The sequence below is a fragment of the Pelophylax lessonae genome, assembly GCF_965119305.1.
Source record: "Pelophylax lessonae genome assembly, chromosome: 6".
NCBI classification, from domain to species: domain Eukaryota; kingdom Metazoa; phylum Chordata; class Amphibia; order Anura; family Ranidae; genus Pelophylax; species Pelophylax lessonae.
In genome coordinates, this window is record NC_138773.1 from 208,697,327 (window position 1) to 208,713,787 (window position 16,461).

General features: G+C 41.6%; 1 protein-coding gene across 1 annotated transcript in view; it reads right to left on the bottom strand.

Moving 5' to 3' along the window:
- Positions 1–16,461, bottom strand: part of LOC309558906 (UPF0524 protein C3orf70 homolog) — a 176,821-nt gene that overhangs the window by 137,134 nt on the left and 23,226 nt on the right. Inside the window, exon 2 of the mRNA XM_082262002.1 lies at positions 10,638–10,893. Coding sequence (XP_082118128.1) covers positions 10,638–10,821 — 184 coding nt within the window. The 5' untranslated portion in view covers positions 10,822–10,893. The remainder of the gene's footprint in view (positions 1–10,637; positions 10,894–16,461) is intronic.

Here is a 16,461-nt window from a genome sequence, read left to right on the forward strand (position 1 = left end):
CAGCCCAATTGGTATGCTAATGTGCGTTGCGTTAAGGCAGCCCATTTGCACATTAATGTGCAGTATATTAAGGCAGTCCCCTCCATTTGAGCAGGCTGCCAACTCACATAAAAACTGCATAGGAGCCTACTTTACCAACACAGCACTAAGTTGAAGTGCATATACAGGGTGCATTGGAGCTCCATTCAAAATGAATGGTATTGCAACAAAGCATGGATTAGATTACTGTGTTTTGGTAATGCAAAGCAAACTTGGTGTCATTACAACAATGAATAGGTGTGGAGCCAACTATGACCATTTCTTAGAAGCCGATTGCCTGGCTGTCCATACCATAGGTTATTTTTGCAATAGGTATAGAAGAGAGAACCTCTGAAGCTCAATTCAATCTAAACAATAATAACATTTCTGCGCTGTGTGTTAGAACTAAGCAGCTAACACTAAAGTGGTGTACCCAACCAGCATAAAAGTAATATAAGAAAAAGAACAGTGTAGCACACTATATAAGTAAAAAGAAAACACATATATTTTTAAAGAAAAGTCCAGCAATTGGGTGTCCAAAGCGAAGATCTTAAATGTGATGACTATCACTCAGTGGCATCGGCAGGGGGGGGGGGGGGGCTAACCCAGGCTACAGCCCCGAGTGGGACCCCAAAAACCCCCAGGTCTCCTATCCTTAATGACAATTATTAGCCCAGAGTCCCAAGGCCTGGGGTTGGCTGGGAACTCAGGGATTGGCTGCCTGCCCTGGAGCCGCTTTGCAGGGCTGCCTCTGAAGACGAGGGCAAGCACCATCGGTTTACACAGAGCGATGATCTCCCGCTTACCCCGTGCAGCCAAGTGTCATACGAAGTCTCACCTCTTGGAGCGGCTCCTATGATGGACGTCTCACTGGTCCAATGCCAGGACATGTAACGTCCATCATAGGAGCAGGTCCAGGAGGCGGGACTTTTTGAGGCAATTGCCGCATGGCGCCAGGTAAGCAGAAAATCCCTGCTCAGTGTAAACTGGCTGCTATTCTCTCCCCATGCACTGGAAAAGCTGTGCTAATAGTCAATGACAAGGCTGCCTTCATGGGCACTGGCAAGGCTGCACTGATGGGCACTGGCAAGGCTGCGCTGATGGGCACTGGCAAGGCTGAGTTGATAAGCACTGGCATGGCGGCGTTGATGGGCACTGGCAAGGCTGCGCTGATGGGCACAGGTGAGGCTAAGCTGATGGGCACTGTCTCATCAGGCTGCGTTGCTGGGCACTGGGCAAGGCTGCGTTGATGGGAACTGGCAAGGCTGCGCTGATGGGCACAGTTGAGGCTGAGCTGATGGGCACTGTCTGATCAGGCTGCAATGATGGCCACAGGTAAGGCTGAGCTGATGGGCACTGGCATAGCTGCATTGATGGGCACTGGCAAGGGTGTGCTGATGGGCGTGGGTGAGGCTAAGCTGATGGGCACTGTCTGATCAGGCTGCATTGATGGGCACTGGGCAAGGCTGCGTTGATGGGAACTGGCAAGGCTACGCTGATGGGCACAGTTGAGGCTGAGCTGATGGGCACTGTCTGATCAGGCTGCATTGATGGGCACAGGTAAGGCTGAGCTGATGGGCACTGATGAGGCTGCATTGATGGGCACAGGTGAGGCTGCATTGATGGGCACTGGTGAGGCTACATTGATGGGCACTGGTGAGGCTACATTGATGGGCACTGGTGAGGCTACATTGATGGGCACTGGTGAGGCTACATTAATGGGCACTGGTGAGGCAGCATTGATGGGCACTGATGAAGCTGAGCTGATGGGCATTGATGAGGCTGCATTGATGGGCACTGATGAGGCAGCATTGATGGGCACTGATGAAGCTGAGCTGATGGGCATTGATGAGGCTGCATTGATGGGCACTGGGCATTGTGCATGGTGGGGCAATGGGTGGAGCGTGGTCTGGACTTACTTTAAAATGTGGGAGGGGTTATCAAATTTACCTCCGGGCTGAAGGCCCTGATCTTTTTCCCACCTAGCAACACCCCTGCTATCACTTCAAGGTGCAGTAGTAAATATCACTTGTAAATCACTGCCATCACCAGAGAGATTGGACACTCGCCAGATAATATGGCTACCCTTGTCAGACACTTGCCAGATAATGTAGCTAAAATGGCTTAAACGTACATGACCAGGGATCGTTCTGCATGTAAGATGGAAGAGAAACCTCTGCTGAATCACCACATAAATATCTTACTAGGAATGAAGCAGCTCAGCCAGAGCCAGAAGATGCAATCATAATGCAGAACATTTAATTTAAAATAAACCATAAAAACAGTGCCAAGCAAAAGCAAATCACATATCACTCACATGGAGTGCTGCTGGTGACCTGGAATTGCACAGCAACAGGGACATCAGTGCCAGATAGTTACTCTGACGCGTTTCGTTCCAATGGATGTGGTCACAGGGATAATTGGCACCGATATCTATGCATACCTTTATATAATCGTGTCCTCAAGCTACAGGATTTAAAACGTTTTTGTATTTCCTGTGGTGGGTTTAAAATGGCCGATTGCCAACTTCCTGTAACTAAGTAAATATGGTTGATTTACTACTTCCAGTTCTTCGGGAAAATGGCCGCCCCGCCACTTCCAGTCACGGCTTTTCAGGCAACAATTCAATCCTGCAGATTGGGTCACCATTATATAAAAGGTATGCATAGATATCGGTGCCAATTATTTCTGGGCGATTCCGGGTCGCCAGCAGCATTCCATGTGAGCGATATGTGATTTGCTTTTGTTTGGCACTGTTTTTAAGGTTGCTTTTAAATAAACGTACTGCACTATGATTGTATCTTCTGTCTCTGACTAGGCTGCTTTATTCCTAGTTAGATATTTATGTGGTGATTCAGCAGAGCTTTCTCTTCCATCGGACATCCAGAACGATCCCTGGTCATGTACATTTAAGGCATTTTAGCTACTGTAATGGTAGCCATATTATCTGGCGAGTGTCCAATCTCTACCGTGATGGCAGTGATTCATGAGTGATGTTTACTACTGCACGTTGAAGCGATAGTTATCACATTAGAGATCTTCGCTTTGGACACCCAATTGGTAGGACTTTTCTTTAAAAAATTTATGTTTTTTCTTTGTTCTTATACAGTGCACTACACTGTTCTTATTCTTCTTATTCTTCTAAACGTATACATGTGGCTGTATGGATTAGTTAGTGGGTAGTGCCTTACTGAGTAGTTCTACTAAATGCAGCTTATAGTGTGTATGTGGGCAAGCATGCTTACTTTGAACATTTTCTTAAATATCTCTTGCTAGCCCTTGTAATGGGGTGAAAAATGTTCACATTGTCTTTGTTGGTATGTTTGCTTACATCATGTATACCAGGTGCCACTGGAAAAAATGTGAATATACAATGTGCAGTTGCGCATTGCATTACAGTTTGCACAATAATAATATTTTTAAATATACTATAGCTATACTCAATAGTAACGCTATATAATGAACATGATTCAAACAATAAAACTAATGCACATTTTTAAATTCTTTCAGGATCATTACTTACTCTGACCCCCCCCCCCCCCTTCCTCCTTGTCAAATACCAATTTTGTGCCATTAGAAAATGTAGAAAAAAAAGGAATGAAATGGATTTGAATATATCTCATTCTTAAGAATATATTTTATTGGTTAGCTCACACCTCTAATACTTGTAAATGTGTGTTACTGCTGAAAAGTTCACCCATGCATTGTGTGATTGCGACCATTCATGCTGAAAATGGTTTGCTTATATACAGTATACTGTACTTGTGGACACAGGTCTTACCAAGAATGAAAAGCAGTTACATACACTATATTACCAAAAGTATTCAGACTCCTGCCTTTATACACATATTTGCTTTAATGGCATCCCAGTCTTAGTCTGTAGGGTGCAATATTGAGTTGGCCCACCCTTTGCAGCTATAACAGCTTCAACTCTTCTGGGAAGGCTGTCCACAAGGTTTAGGAGTGTGTCTATGGGAATGTTTGACCATTCTTCCAGAATCGCATTTGTGAGGTCAGGCACCGATGCGAACAAGAAGGCCTGGCTCGCAGGACTCTGTGCAAGCCAGTTATATTCCTCCACCCCAAACTTACTCATCCATGTCTTTATGGACCTTGCTTTGTGCACTGGTCCAAATCATTTGGTGAAGGGGGGTATTAGGATGCAGGGTTATTTTTTTAGGGGTTGGGCTTGGCCCCTCAGTTCCTGTGAAGGGAACTCTTAAGGCAGGGATCTTCAAACTATCGCCCTCCAGTTGTTCAGGAACTACAATTCCCATCATGTCTAGTCATGTCTGTGAATGTCAGAGTTTAACAATGCCTGATGGGATGTGTAGTTCTGCAACAGCTGGAGGGCCGTAGTTTGAGGATCACTGTCTTAAGGCGCCAGCATACCAAGACACTTTGGACAATTTCATGCTCCCAACCTTGTGGGAACAGTTTAGGGATGGCCCCTTCCTGTTCCAACATGACTGCGCACCAGTGCTTAAAGCAAGGTCCATAAAGACATGGATGAACGAGTTTGGGGTGGAGGAACTTGACTGGCCTGCACAGTCCTGACCTAAACCCGATAGAACACCTTTGGGATTAATTAGAGCGGAGACTGCGAGCCAGGCCCAACATCAGTGCCTTACCTCACAAATGCGCATCTGGAAGAATGGTCAAACATTCCCCTAGACCAGTGATGGCGAACCTTGGCACCCCAGATGTTTTGGAACTACATTTCCCATGATGCTCAACTACACTGAAGAATGCATGAGCAACATGGGAAATGTAGTTCCAAAACATCTGGGGTGCCAAGGTTCGCCAACACTGCCCTAGACACACTCCTAAACCTTGTGGACAGCCTTCCCAGTTATAGCTACAAAGGGTGGGACAACTCAATATTGAACACTACAGACTAAGACTGGTATTTGTGTGTGTGTGCATAAAGGCAGGTGTCACAAAACTTTTGGTAATATAGTGTATCCCCTATCATAAAGAGAACTGCTGCAACCTTCTTCTCTCTGACTTGTATTTGGGTGTTTGTAAAATATGCATGTTGAAATATTGTGGACGATGTACCAAAGGAGTTGAGAATTTTCACACAATTATTCATGTGAATATTCTCTTTAGTTATACAATAATGTAAAAAGCTAATTCCTGTTCATTTTGCATACCCTTGGAAAACTGAAGTTCTTTTTCACACAATCAGCCTCCATGTATACATGCGATAATGAGCACTGCCAACAGTTGGGAGCACCTGTTATCAGCCTCCAAGGAAGTCCCACATGACCCAAAGTTTTCTTGATCAGGGCAATTAAATATTTGAGTCAGGTGGCGTATGTCCAACTCTCAGTCATTCTCAGGGGTTTATATAGTCGTTTTTGCCAAGATACCAAAATATTATCACTCATTTTCAGTTTCCCAGTTAGCAAACATTTTCATCAAATAACACATTTTTTTTTTTATATCAACATCAAAATGTGTTCTCATTAACAGGAAGTCGATATCAGTGGTTTACATATGGTAATACTTCTATGCCGCAAAAGATTTATAAAAGTCACTCTTATCATTTACAGAACACTAAAGCTGCCTACAGACTTTAGATGAAGGCTGGCAATGCATGCACGGTCCCACCACCAAATGATCTCTAGTACAAAAGATTGTTCTGCAAAAATCCATGCTTGGCCTGTCTAGAATAGACTGGGGGGAGTATGAATACTTAGGAGCTGCTTGGCTTATCTTGCGGAAAAAGACAACTGCTGCCTAACGGAGGTTGGACAGGGGATGTCAGTTGGGGTTTAAATGAGATTTAAGGCCTTGTGCACATGGGCGTCCTGGTTTATATAGAAGAAATCGATGTTAGAAACATAAACAAACTTTATGCTTCCCAGATCCATTCCTCCAGCATCTACATGTACTTGCATTTATGTACGTTTACGTTCATTTACAGCCCTGAGACTCACAAAATTCTTGTTTATGTAAAATCAGCTAAGCTGAAAGCACCTAGATGGAGCTAAACATTCCTGTGTGAATTCAGCCACAGCAAGGTATGACATGCTTCCCGATCGGTTTACAAATAAGCTCCAAAAACACTTGGATGTGTGTATTTTGACCCCAGTGTACATAGGGTCTTACAGACATGTGATCATTGCCAAATGTGATTATAGCTTTCCAAGTAAACAATATCTGTAGGCTATTTTACATTTTAGCTAATTACCATAGAATGTGCATGCCTGGCACGAAATGCATGCACTGTGCCAACTAAAGTCCAATTTAATAGGAGTGTACAAAAGTATAAGGTCATATAACTAACTGCCTTCTCTACATAAGACCAACACCATTTAAACATAGCTCCCAACTGTCCCTGATTTCGAGGGACTGTCCCTGATTTGAAACAGTCCCTCTGTCCATTTTTCCTCCTCATTTGACCCTCATTTTGGTCTGATATCTATAGTTGCATATAAAATGCACTTTTTATCTTTCAAGTGTTTCTCAGTTGTAAACCTTTCATCTAATGACTTAATTGCTACATTTGTAAATTTGAAAAGCCAGTATAAAGGAATAGTAATGGTAAAAAAAAAAATGCAAACACTTGTGGGTTTAACTAATCATTTTTTGTATAATTCTCCTTTATTAGGGTGTCGCAGGGGGGTGTGTCCTATGCCTACGCTATTAGGTTTCTCTCAATCCCATCTCAAAAAGTTGGGAGGTTTGAGTCAGGTATCACTCAAACATAAGACTAAAATATGTCAGTTATACTTATACTGTACTGACAGTGTCTTCACAAGGATTTGCAGGTAAACGTTCGATCCAATTACATCAATGATACTTATTTGTAGCAAGTATAATAATATAATGAAAATAAACGAAAAATATTATTTGACAATGATCATCCAGGAATACACCTTATGTAGCACACAAGATTCAAAGATAAACCCTGGGAACAAATACCTTAATTTCAATTTAATATGCAATAGCCACAATGAGTATAAATTCACTCTGTGTGCACCAAATGCCCTTGCAAATCCAGACATCACCTTGTAAAAATAGCAGTGATATTACCGCTGTGCTACAGACAGCTTGTGCACAGAGCAGAGCTGAGGGTGAGGCCCGGGCAACTCCGCCCACTATAGGCAGGCTATAAAGAAGGGGCGTGAATAAGAATCGTCACCCTGCATTACATGAAACTACTGCACAAAGGCAAAGCACGAGAGTGGTTTTATCCTTGACACCTACACATTACACCAAAAAGTTAAAGAAATAAAAAAAAGCATGCCTCTTGTATTTAAAGCGGAATTCCACCCAAATGTGGAAGCTCCACTTATCTGCTCCCCCCCCCCCCCAGTGCCACATTTGGCACCTTTCTGGAGGGAGAGGGAATCGGTACCCGTTTTTGACAGGTACTCTTCCCCACTTCCGTGAGACCCTGCCGCGGCGAGGTCCCTCGGACGTTCGAACCCCCTCCTCCTTCCTCCACCGCTGGGCCAGTTAGAAAGCGCAGTGCACTTAGGGAACCAGCTATGAAGATAAAAGGCTTCCTTCCTGGTTTCCCTTACCGCAAATGGTGGCGGCAGCACCCGAGAGCCGATCCAAAAATCGGCTAGGGTGCTGACATTGCGGGATCCCTGGACAGGTAAGTGTCCCAATATTAAAAGTCAGCAGCTATAGTATTTGTAGCTGCTGAATTTAAATTTTTTCGCGGGGGAGTGGAACTCTGCTTTAAACAATGTTTGTTTATCTGAGATTTAAAGCAGAACCTAACCAAAAAGGGGATGTTTCGCTGTTTCTCCTCCTCCTTTACATTTGGCACAAATTTTTTTTTTTTTTTTGGGGGGGGGGGGGAGCAGCTACCTGATTTTGACAGGAACACGCAACTTCACTTCTAGACAGGTGGCTGTATTGATCTGAGCAGAAGTTTACCTCCCCTTTCCCTGCAGCCTTCTAGGACACATCACAGGTCCCAGAAGACTGGGACCATTCACAAAGAGCAGCATGGCTCGCACATGCGCTGATGGAAGCCGGCTGTGAAACTGCAAGGCTTTAGTCCCAGTTTCCTTTAGTAAAGATGCTGGTGCCTGCACTGGTCCTCCAAGCATCAGGTAGAGCTGCTGTGCTAACAACTAATCTGTCTGGATTCTGTTCATGTATTGCTTATGATGCTATATAACCACCAGCAGTTCTTGCTGCATATTCCCCCTACAATTAAGCTCCAAAAGCATCTAAAGTAGTTCTATACAGGTGACGAACAGGAGCTAAAGCCATATTTTACCCATCTCATTTATGCAACAGGGAGTCAATTTCTCTGATGGTCACCATTTTGTTGAAGTTTACTGGAGCCTGACAAGCTGAATCTGCCTGTAAAGCAGTACAATTTAAATTTTTTTGGGCTACATATCGAACAATATTGTTTGGTTTCCAGTGCTATCATGCACTTCTTTGAGTGCGGATAAACCTTTACAATTAGACGAGATGGCCTACACATTGTAAGAACTATTTTTTTGTTACACATCAAACTTTTTTTCAGTGACATTATCAGCGGAGGCCGGAAAATAGCTTGCATTGCCTTTTTTATCTTGCACTCATGTTGGCACCTGAACTTGAGCTGTGGGGTGCCCCGCTTTGGCTCACTTGGATTTACTACAACTCAAATATGTGTGAAACAAGAAGCCATTAACCCCTATAGTAGAAGAAACTACCTCAGAAGCAGAATCCTAAACATCAGATAAAAGTTGAAAGTTGTGGCTGATCTTTGAGTTTTAACTGTGAATATAAGAAATAACTCTTTTTAGTCTCTTTTGTTAAAACCAGTTGTATAAAAATAACCATAATAGCTAGTCACACCTATAAATACAAAAAATACAGTATGTTTCATGGGAATATGTCTACTAGTAGTCATTTTGCTATGTGCACAACAATTACACTTAAGAATGGCCCTAAGACCCATTTCAACCTAAATATCATCTGTACTGATCGCTTGAGAACCGAGATGTACAGGGCTACCCTATAGGATGGGAGCGAGTACCCACACAGGAGAAATAATTGTCAGCTCGGTAGGAAATCAAAATGAGGGCAAATCTTAACTTTTTGGGGGAAAACAAAAGTAGAGGTTAAAATTATGTGTGCCAATACACAGCATTAGACTGACAGACATAGCCCAATAGAGGGGGTATTCCCGGCTACAGTTAGGCTCGGATTTAGGTTTGGAAAACCACCTTAAAAAGCTTCACCTACTATCTGGGAAAAGACCATCCATAAGTCAAAGTTTGGATTTGAGGAAATAGGAACAGGTAAGCTGGCCATACAATAGTAGTAGTATAACATATTGTTATGTTCTAGGCACAAAAGTAATTGGTTGAATAAGACTGAAATTCCATTCACATAGCAGGTCTTAAAAGGTTTTCGTATGAAATGAGTCCACTCAATAATGGCAAGCTCAAACACTATGACAGGCCATTTTTCTGAATTTCCAAGCAAACAATCCATTTTCCACTGGGGTATGGCCAGCTCTACTCTAATAGTAGTTGACAGTTTCACCGATGTGTCCAAACTTTAAGGCAGTCCATAGAGGAGTCTTTTTTTTTTTCCATTAAACCAGCTAAAACTAAAACTAGAACTAAAAAAAAACAAACAAAAATGATCATATTCCCACATCCACACACTTGATATGCATGGGGGAATGCTTCCCGAGTCATTGCATTCCAACAGTGGGAAGATTTCCCCACCCCCAGAATTTATTGACCAGCATTGCTGGCTATAGCAGGCAGCGCTAATCAGACAGGGAAAATCAGACAGGCTGGTTTGACAGAAGTTGACCGGAAGATTGTCTTCTGTCTAACCAGCCTGCCCATACATGGATTGAAATTCAGCCGGTCCCTGCTAAATCGGCCAAATTTCGATCTATGTTTGACCGGCTTCAAATCGGTTATTTTGACCTCAAAATATATATTGCATACTGATAAACACTGTACATGAAATTTTATACGAACCCAAAGTCAAAAATTAAATATACAGTATACGTTAGGCCATGCAGTAATCCATAGGAACATTCTGTCATAGGATGATAATGCACACTCACAGGGTTTTAAAGGAGCAAAGTTGTTGTCATCCTATGCAGTAAACTCCCTCTGAAAACTACAAACCAGTTTACAAATTCAAACCCACTGAGGCCCACCAATTGTCACAAGCAAAATCTTCCACTGCTTTGTTTGGCAATGACTCTGGGAAGAACCACCAATGGTACAGTCACACAAAAGGGATGTGTACTCATGTCTGTTGGGTGCTTAAAAATCCACAAAAGTTGACCAACAGGGCTGTGGTAATTTTTGAGTGTCATGGGTTTAGTTGAGTTGAGTTCTAATTGTGGGGATTTAATAACACGTTAATTACAGAGAATAATAATACTATTTACATAAATAAAATTTGCACCGAATAGTATTCACCGAATACGGTCATTAATGCATCCTTCCTGAATACCAATACAAACAGCATATACAGTAGAGCAACCAAAGTTTATGTTAAATTAGCAAAAACAATAATACTATGAATTGTACATTCCACATCCCATATATTTATACAGTCTACTATACATTTCACAGTTTCTAATTATGAAATAAAGAAATATAGTTATATAGACTTACAGTGGCACCAGCCCAAGTGACAGCACCAATGGAGTCTGAAGCACTTGCCGTGACTGTGGGTGGCACAGATGGATAGGCCATCACAAGGCTTGAAATCTGGTCTTCCGGCACAGCTCCTGGCCAGAGCTTGGGCTTCATCCACCTTATCATTCTTCAGGCACTTTTGGGCAGCTGTGGCTGTCATCTCTGCCTGAAAGCCTGATCTGCAGGCAAGGAGAGATGTGCCGCTTTCAGGATGAAGAGACGGTTCCTGGAACTGAATCATAAAGCTGCTTTACTAAAACGTGGCAAAAACAATGTGAAAAATCACACCATTGTATGTTACAGATTCACAAGATATCAATTACAGATGGATTATCATTGGATATTAAACCCAATAGATAACTGCCGCTGACACATTTTTATTCTGGCTGTTAAGAAAGGAGTTAAACTACACACACCCCCTCTGGCAATATTCGAGCAGAGACTACTAGATGCCTTTTTGAAGACACTTTCCTGCTTTAGAATCTTATTAATAGGAAAGAAGGTGCAAGTCAGCATTGTGATACTGAACCGAGTAAGGAGTTGAGTCTTTGATTTGTAAGTGATGTGACTTGCACACAGACGGCTGTGTGACAGAATAAAACGAGCAAAAAGCAAAAATTATTTTATAACAGGACCTAGGAATAAATTACTGACTTCTAGTCAATGATATTTAGGGCATAGGCACAAGCACTAGCATTCATAATACAGCTACTGAATTTATCATACATATACACACACACACATATATATATATATATATATATATATATATATATATATATATATATATATATATATATATATATATTACACATATATATAATATATATTACACACATATATATATATATATATATATATATAAACAATTGTTACAAAGGTTTAGCTAACTCCGGTATATAATTAAAGGTTGTTTTTGCTATCAGTTACGTGTGGACCTTTCCTTGAGGACCTTTCCTTGAAGCATCTCTGTGTAGCATTACATAGACTCTACCCACTGCACCAGTACTTTTATGGAGGACTATAAATATTAGCACTTTTGCATCTAAATTGGGAAAATATCTACTTAATATTTGTTATATGTTCCCACTCAAATATCAAAACTTAAAAAAAAAAAAAAAAAATTGCTGATCACCTTTTTACGTGCTTAAAAGCCCCATTTTGCTTTCCCATTCTATGTAATATTAGGGAGAGGGCTGGGGAAGTTAGGTTTACTATAATTAATTCTGGCAGATCTTATCCCCTTTCCGCCGACAGTAGGCATAGATGTCTTTGAGCTGGGTGCATGCCACACAGTGCACTCCCAGGACAGGGACCAGGCACTTACTGGGAGTCCTGGGTCCTATACTAACAATCAGGACCTGAAAATCTAGGTTCCGGTTCACCTGATCGCTGTGATAGCCTCAGATTGGCTATTACAGTGTTCAGTCACTGTGCAGCCCGCCCTGTGTTTTCTTTCTCTCTGAATGGAGGGTGAGATACATAGGAGAAAGGAACAAATCTGTGTAAAAAAAAAAAAAAAGAAAAATATTGCAAGGTCAAGATTTGATCTAGGGTTATTGTTTGGGTCAAATATGGGTCAAAGGTCATAGTCAGTATATTTTAGGCAGGATTTTTTTCAAAAAAGCATTTTTTAAATTAGTATCAGTGTTAGTATGTTTTAGGTAGAAAAAAAAAAAGCATTATGTACATTATTGTTTCTGGGCTGTACTATGGGTACAAGCAACAATTAACATACACATATGTGGTATGACGCGATCGTTGGGAACAGGGGAAGAATATATTTCAGGTTACTCTTTGATGGTTATGGTAGTAATATACAGCAAAATTAAAAAAAATAATTCTTTACTATTTTGGGTCAGCTTTCCTTAGAAAAAATAAAATAAATCAGGAGATATCCATGATCATTTACCAACAAATAAAAGCCCAATTTGTCCTAAGAAAAAACAAGGTATAATCTACCAGGATTTACAAAGTAGTTGCGATGATATGTACGGCTTTACTAAAACATCAAAGTTGCAAATTTGTGTTCAGGCATTAACATTTGTTTTAGCCTTATGTACAAAGAGGTTGCTAACAGATGTGCACACTGTCTATCCAAACAAATGGGTAAAGATCTCAAGGCTTGAAAGTTACATTGTATGTTAATGTAGTTTAAGAAAATTCCTTAGTCTGGTCCCTAATTGTACATCAGGAGCTACTTTGGGGAAAAAAAAGAAGCTGGCTATAGAGACCTACACTTTATTACCAAAAGTATTGAGACACCTACCTTTACACGCACATGAACTTTGATGGCGTCCCAGTCTTAGTCCGTAGGGTTCAATATTGAGTTGGCCCACTCTTTGCAGCTATAACAGCTTTAATTCTTCTGGGAAGGCTGTCCACAAGGTTTAGGAGTGTGTCTATGGGAATGTTTGACCATTTCTCCAGAAGCACCTTTGTGAGGTCAGGCACTGATGCTGGATGAGGAGGCCTGGCTCAAAGTCTCCGCACTAAATCATCCCAAAGGTTTTCTATCACAATGAGGACAGGACTCTGCAGGCCAATCAAGTTCCTCCACCCCAAACTCGCTCATCCATGTCTTTATGGACCTTGTGTGTGCACTGGTGTGCAGTCATGTGGGAACAGGAAGACGCAAGCCCCAAACTGTTCCCTGAGTTAGAACGGGGACTGTGAGCCAGGCCTTCTCATCCACATCAGTGCCTGACCTCACAAATGCGCTTCTGGAAGAATGGTCAAACATTCCCATAGACACACTCCTAAACTTTTTGGACAGCCTTCCCAGAAGAGAAGAGCTGAGGCTGTTATTGCTGCAAAGGGTGGGCCAACTCAATATTGAACCCTACAGTCTAAGACTGGGATACCATTAAAGTTAATTTGCATGTAAAGGCAGGAGTCCCAATACTTTTGGTAATATAGTATATGTATGAGGTGTGTCTAGAATACAATGAGAATGAAGTTCCTGCACTCAAGAAGAACTCTGTGAAGGGAGAAGGTGGCCAAGGTCACGTGGGATGGTGTGGCACTATCATCTGCAGAAGTGTACCGATGGCACAACGCCTTCAAGGAAAGAGGAGAAGGTGTTGAAGATGAACAACAATCAGGAAACAACTCTTCATCAAAAAGGGAAAAGAATGTGGATGCAGTGAGTCTGTTCTCAACCGTGACCGAGCGCTCACTATCAGAATGATTGCAGAAGAAGACGAGAATTACCAAGTCAATTGTTAATGAAATCATGAAAACTTGTTTCAAAGAACTTGTCACCTGATCAGAAGGAACACTGTCAACTTATTGCCAAGACCTGTTGACCCGTTTGGGAAGAGAGCCTGATTTTTTTTAAATCGAGTGATCATGGGAGATGAAGCCTGGGTGTTTTTGAGTATGATCCCGAGACGAAGAAACAAAAGTTCAGAATGGCACACACCCACGTCACCTCGCTTCAAGAAAACTTGAATGAGCAAATCAAAAGTCAAATCAATAGTCATTGTTTTTTTTGTTTTTTTTCACAGGGAATTTTCCATCAGGAATTCGTACCTACTGGTCATATTGTGAATCAAAGATTTTGCCTGGAAGTTCTTGGTCGCTTGAGACGGGTGGTTGATTTACTAAAAGCAAATATACTGCACACTGCAAGTGCATTTGCTCTAGATCTAAGAGGAAACTCTGAAATAAGGGGAAGTGCTACTGATTTCCAGCATTCAATCATGTACAAGCAAAAATGCAGTTTTTTATTTTACTTGTATGTGATCCAGTATTTCTTGCAAAGTGAAGATTCATTTAATTTACTAAGCTCTGGAGCAAGTGCACTGGCAAAGTATATTTGCCTTTATTAAATCAACTCCAAAGAGTTTGTAGTGTGCGCCTTGTGATCGGCTCAACTTGTCAGAGTTTTTGGCTAAAACATACATCATGGTGCTTCCTCATCCGCCCTACAGCCCTGCCTTGGCTCCTTGCAACTTTTTCATATTCCCAAAGAGGAAGAAGGATTTGAAAGGACACCATTTTAGTAGTGTGGATAACATCCAAAAAAACATTACGCAGGCTCTGAAAGCCATCCCACTTAAAGACTTCCAGGGATGATAAAAAGAATGGAAAAATTGCTGGGAGAAAGTAAGTAAACTCACAAGGTGCGTACGTCAAAGGAGACTGTTCAGTTGTAACATTTTTCAATAAAATCATTTTTTTAACTATCATTCTCATTACTTTCTGGACACATCTTGTATAAACCAGCATCAAAGAAACAATTAAAAGAGGTTTAATTTTTTTTAGGTTTGCGGTGTGAATAGAAACACGTAACAAAAGCATAGTAGGGGTTTCCAAAAAATTTACCCCATAACTATAAACACACTTTCAAAATGCAATTACCTGCTCTGATTAGCACTCCTTACCTAATCTAACACACACACTCCTCCAGCTCACATGGACTTTTATTGGGCAAACTCCCAAGACTGGAGAAGCTTGGGAGATGGTCCTATAGTCTAAAGGCCCGTACACACGATAAGAAAATCTGAAGGGAAATTTCGTCCGACGACCGATCTGCCAATTTTCGGATTGTTAGTATGGTGCTTTCGACAGCCGACTCCGACTTTTCGGCTGACAAAATGATGATGTGCAGGCTATAAAATTTTTGTCCTCCGTCAACACATGTCCGATTTTCATCTCATTGGTACAGATTTTGACAGGAAAAAATCTTAAGAGCAAGACTAGGCATGCTCAGAGACGAAAGAACACATACAAAACAATCCAACACATGACATCACTTCTGAAGTAGAATTCTGTCGTACGGGAAAATTTGTATGAAAATAACCTCTTCACTTTCCACATCAGACTAGCATGCCACAAAAAACGGACGACAGATCTTTTGATAATCTGATCGTGTGTACGGGGCTTAAGGAGTGATCATTGCAACAGTGCTGCTGGCAGTGGGCAAGTTTCAAAGTGGAACATGTAAACATTGGGGAAGGGTGTGGCTTCCCTACTCAGGTAAGCATGCACCTGAGGGAGAAAAGGTATTTTAGTTTAGCTCAGGAGAGCTAGGCAAGGTGTGTAAGTGTAGTTTGTCTGATAACATACTTATATTTTTTTTTTTTTTCAATCTTTTTTTTTTGGAAAGGTTTTTGCAATGAGGTACAACAATGCCTAAACATAGGCAACAGTAATTTCGAAAATAAAGCAAAGTCAATGATTGCATAAACTAGTTGCCATGCAGAACATAATAATACAATGAAAGGTGTAAGGGCAAGCAAAATAAAACTCAGACACCAAAAATAGCTATATACTTCAGCTGAAAGTCTGTACCTGCCCTTCCCCCACATCAGTTAACACCAACCTTATAGGGTCCCAGAAGTCTAGGGGGACCCAAAGACAGGGGTGGGGCAGCCCAAGAGAACCACTGCCCCAAAGAAATTTCGGTATAGGCAGAGTAGTAAAGGGATAGAAAAGAAGAGGAAAAAGAAGCGGGGGAAATGGAGAAGGGGGGAGAGAAGGGAAGAGAATAAAGGAAAAAAAAAAAACACATAGACATTGCGTAAGAACTGGACTGGTACTGCTAATGGGCGATACCCTTGGGGAGCAGACACCAATGCCCAGTCCACCCCCAGGAGGACCCGAACAGCCAAAGATGTATCAACTCAACTTAAGTCAGCTCGGAGGTCTCCCTCCAAATATCGCAACCATGGGTTCCAGATCTTTTCAAACAGTTTCACCTTGTCATTCAGTATTGCAGACAGATGTTCATTAATCATCAACCAAGTCAATTTCGCTCTGAAAATCTCAAAAGGTATAGTGGCCTAACGCCAGA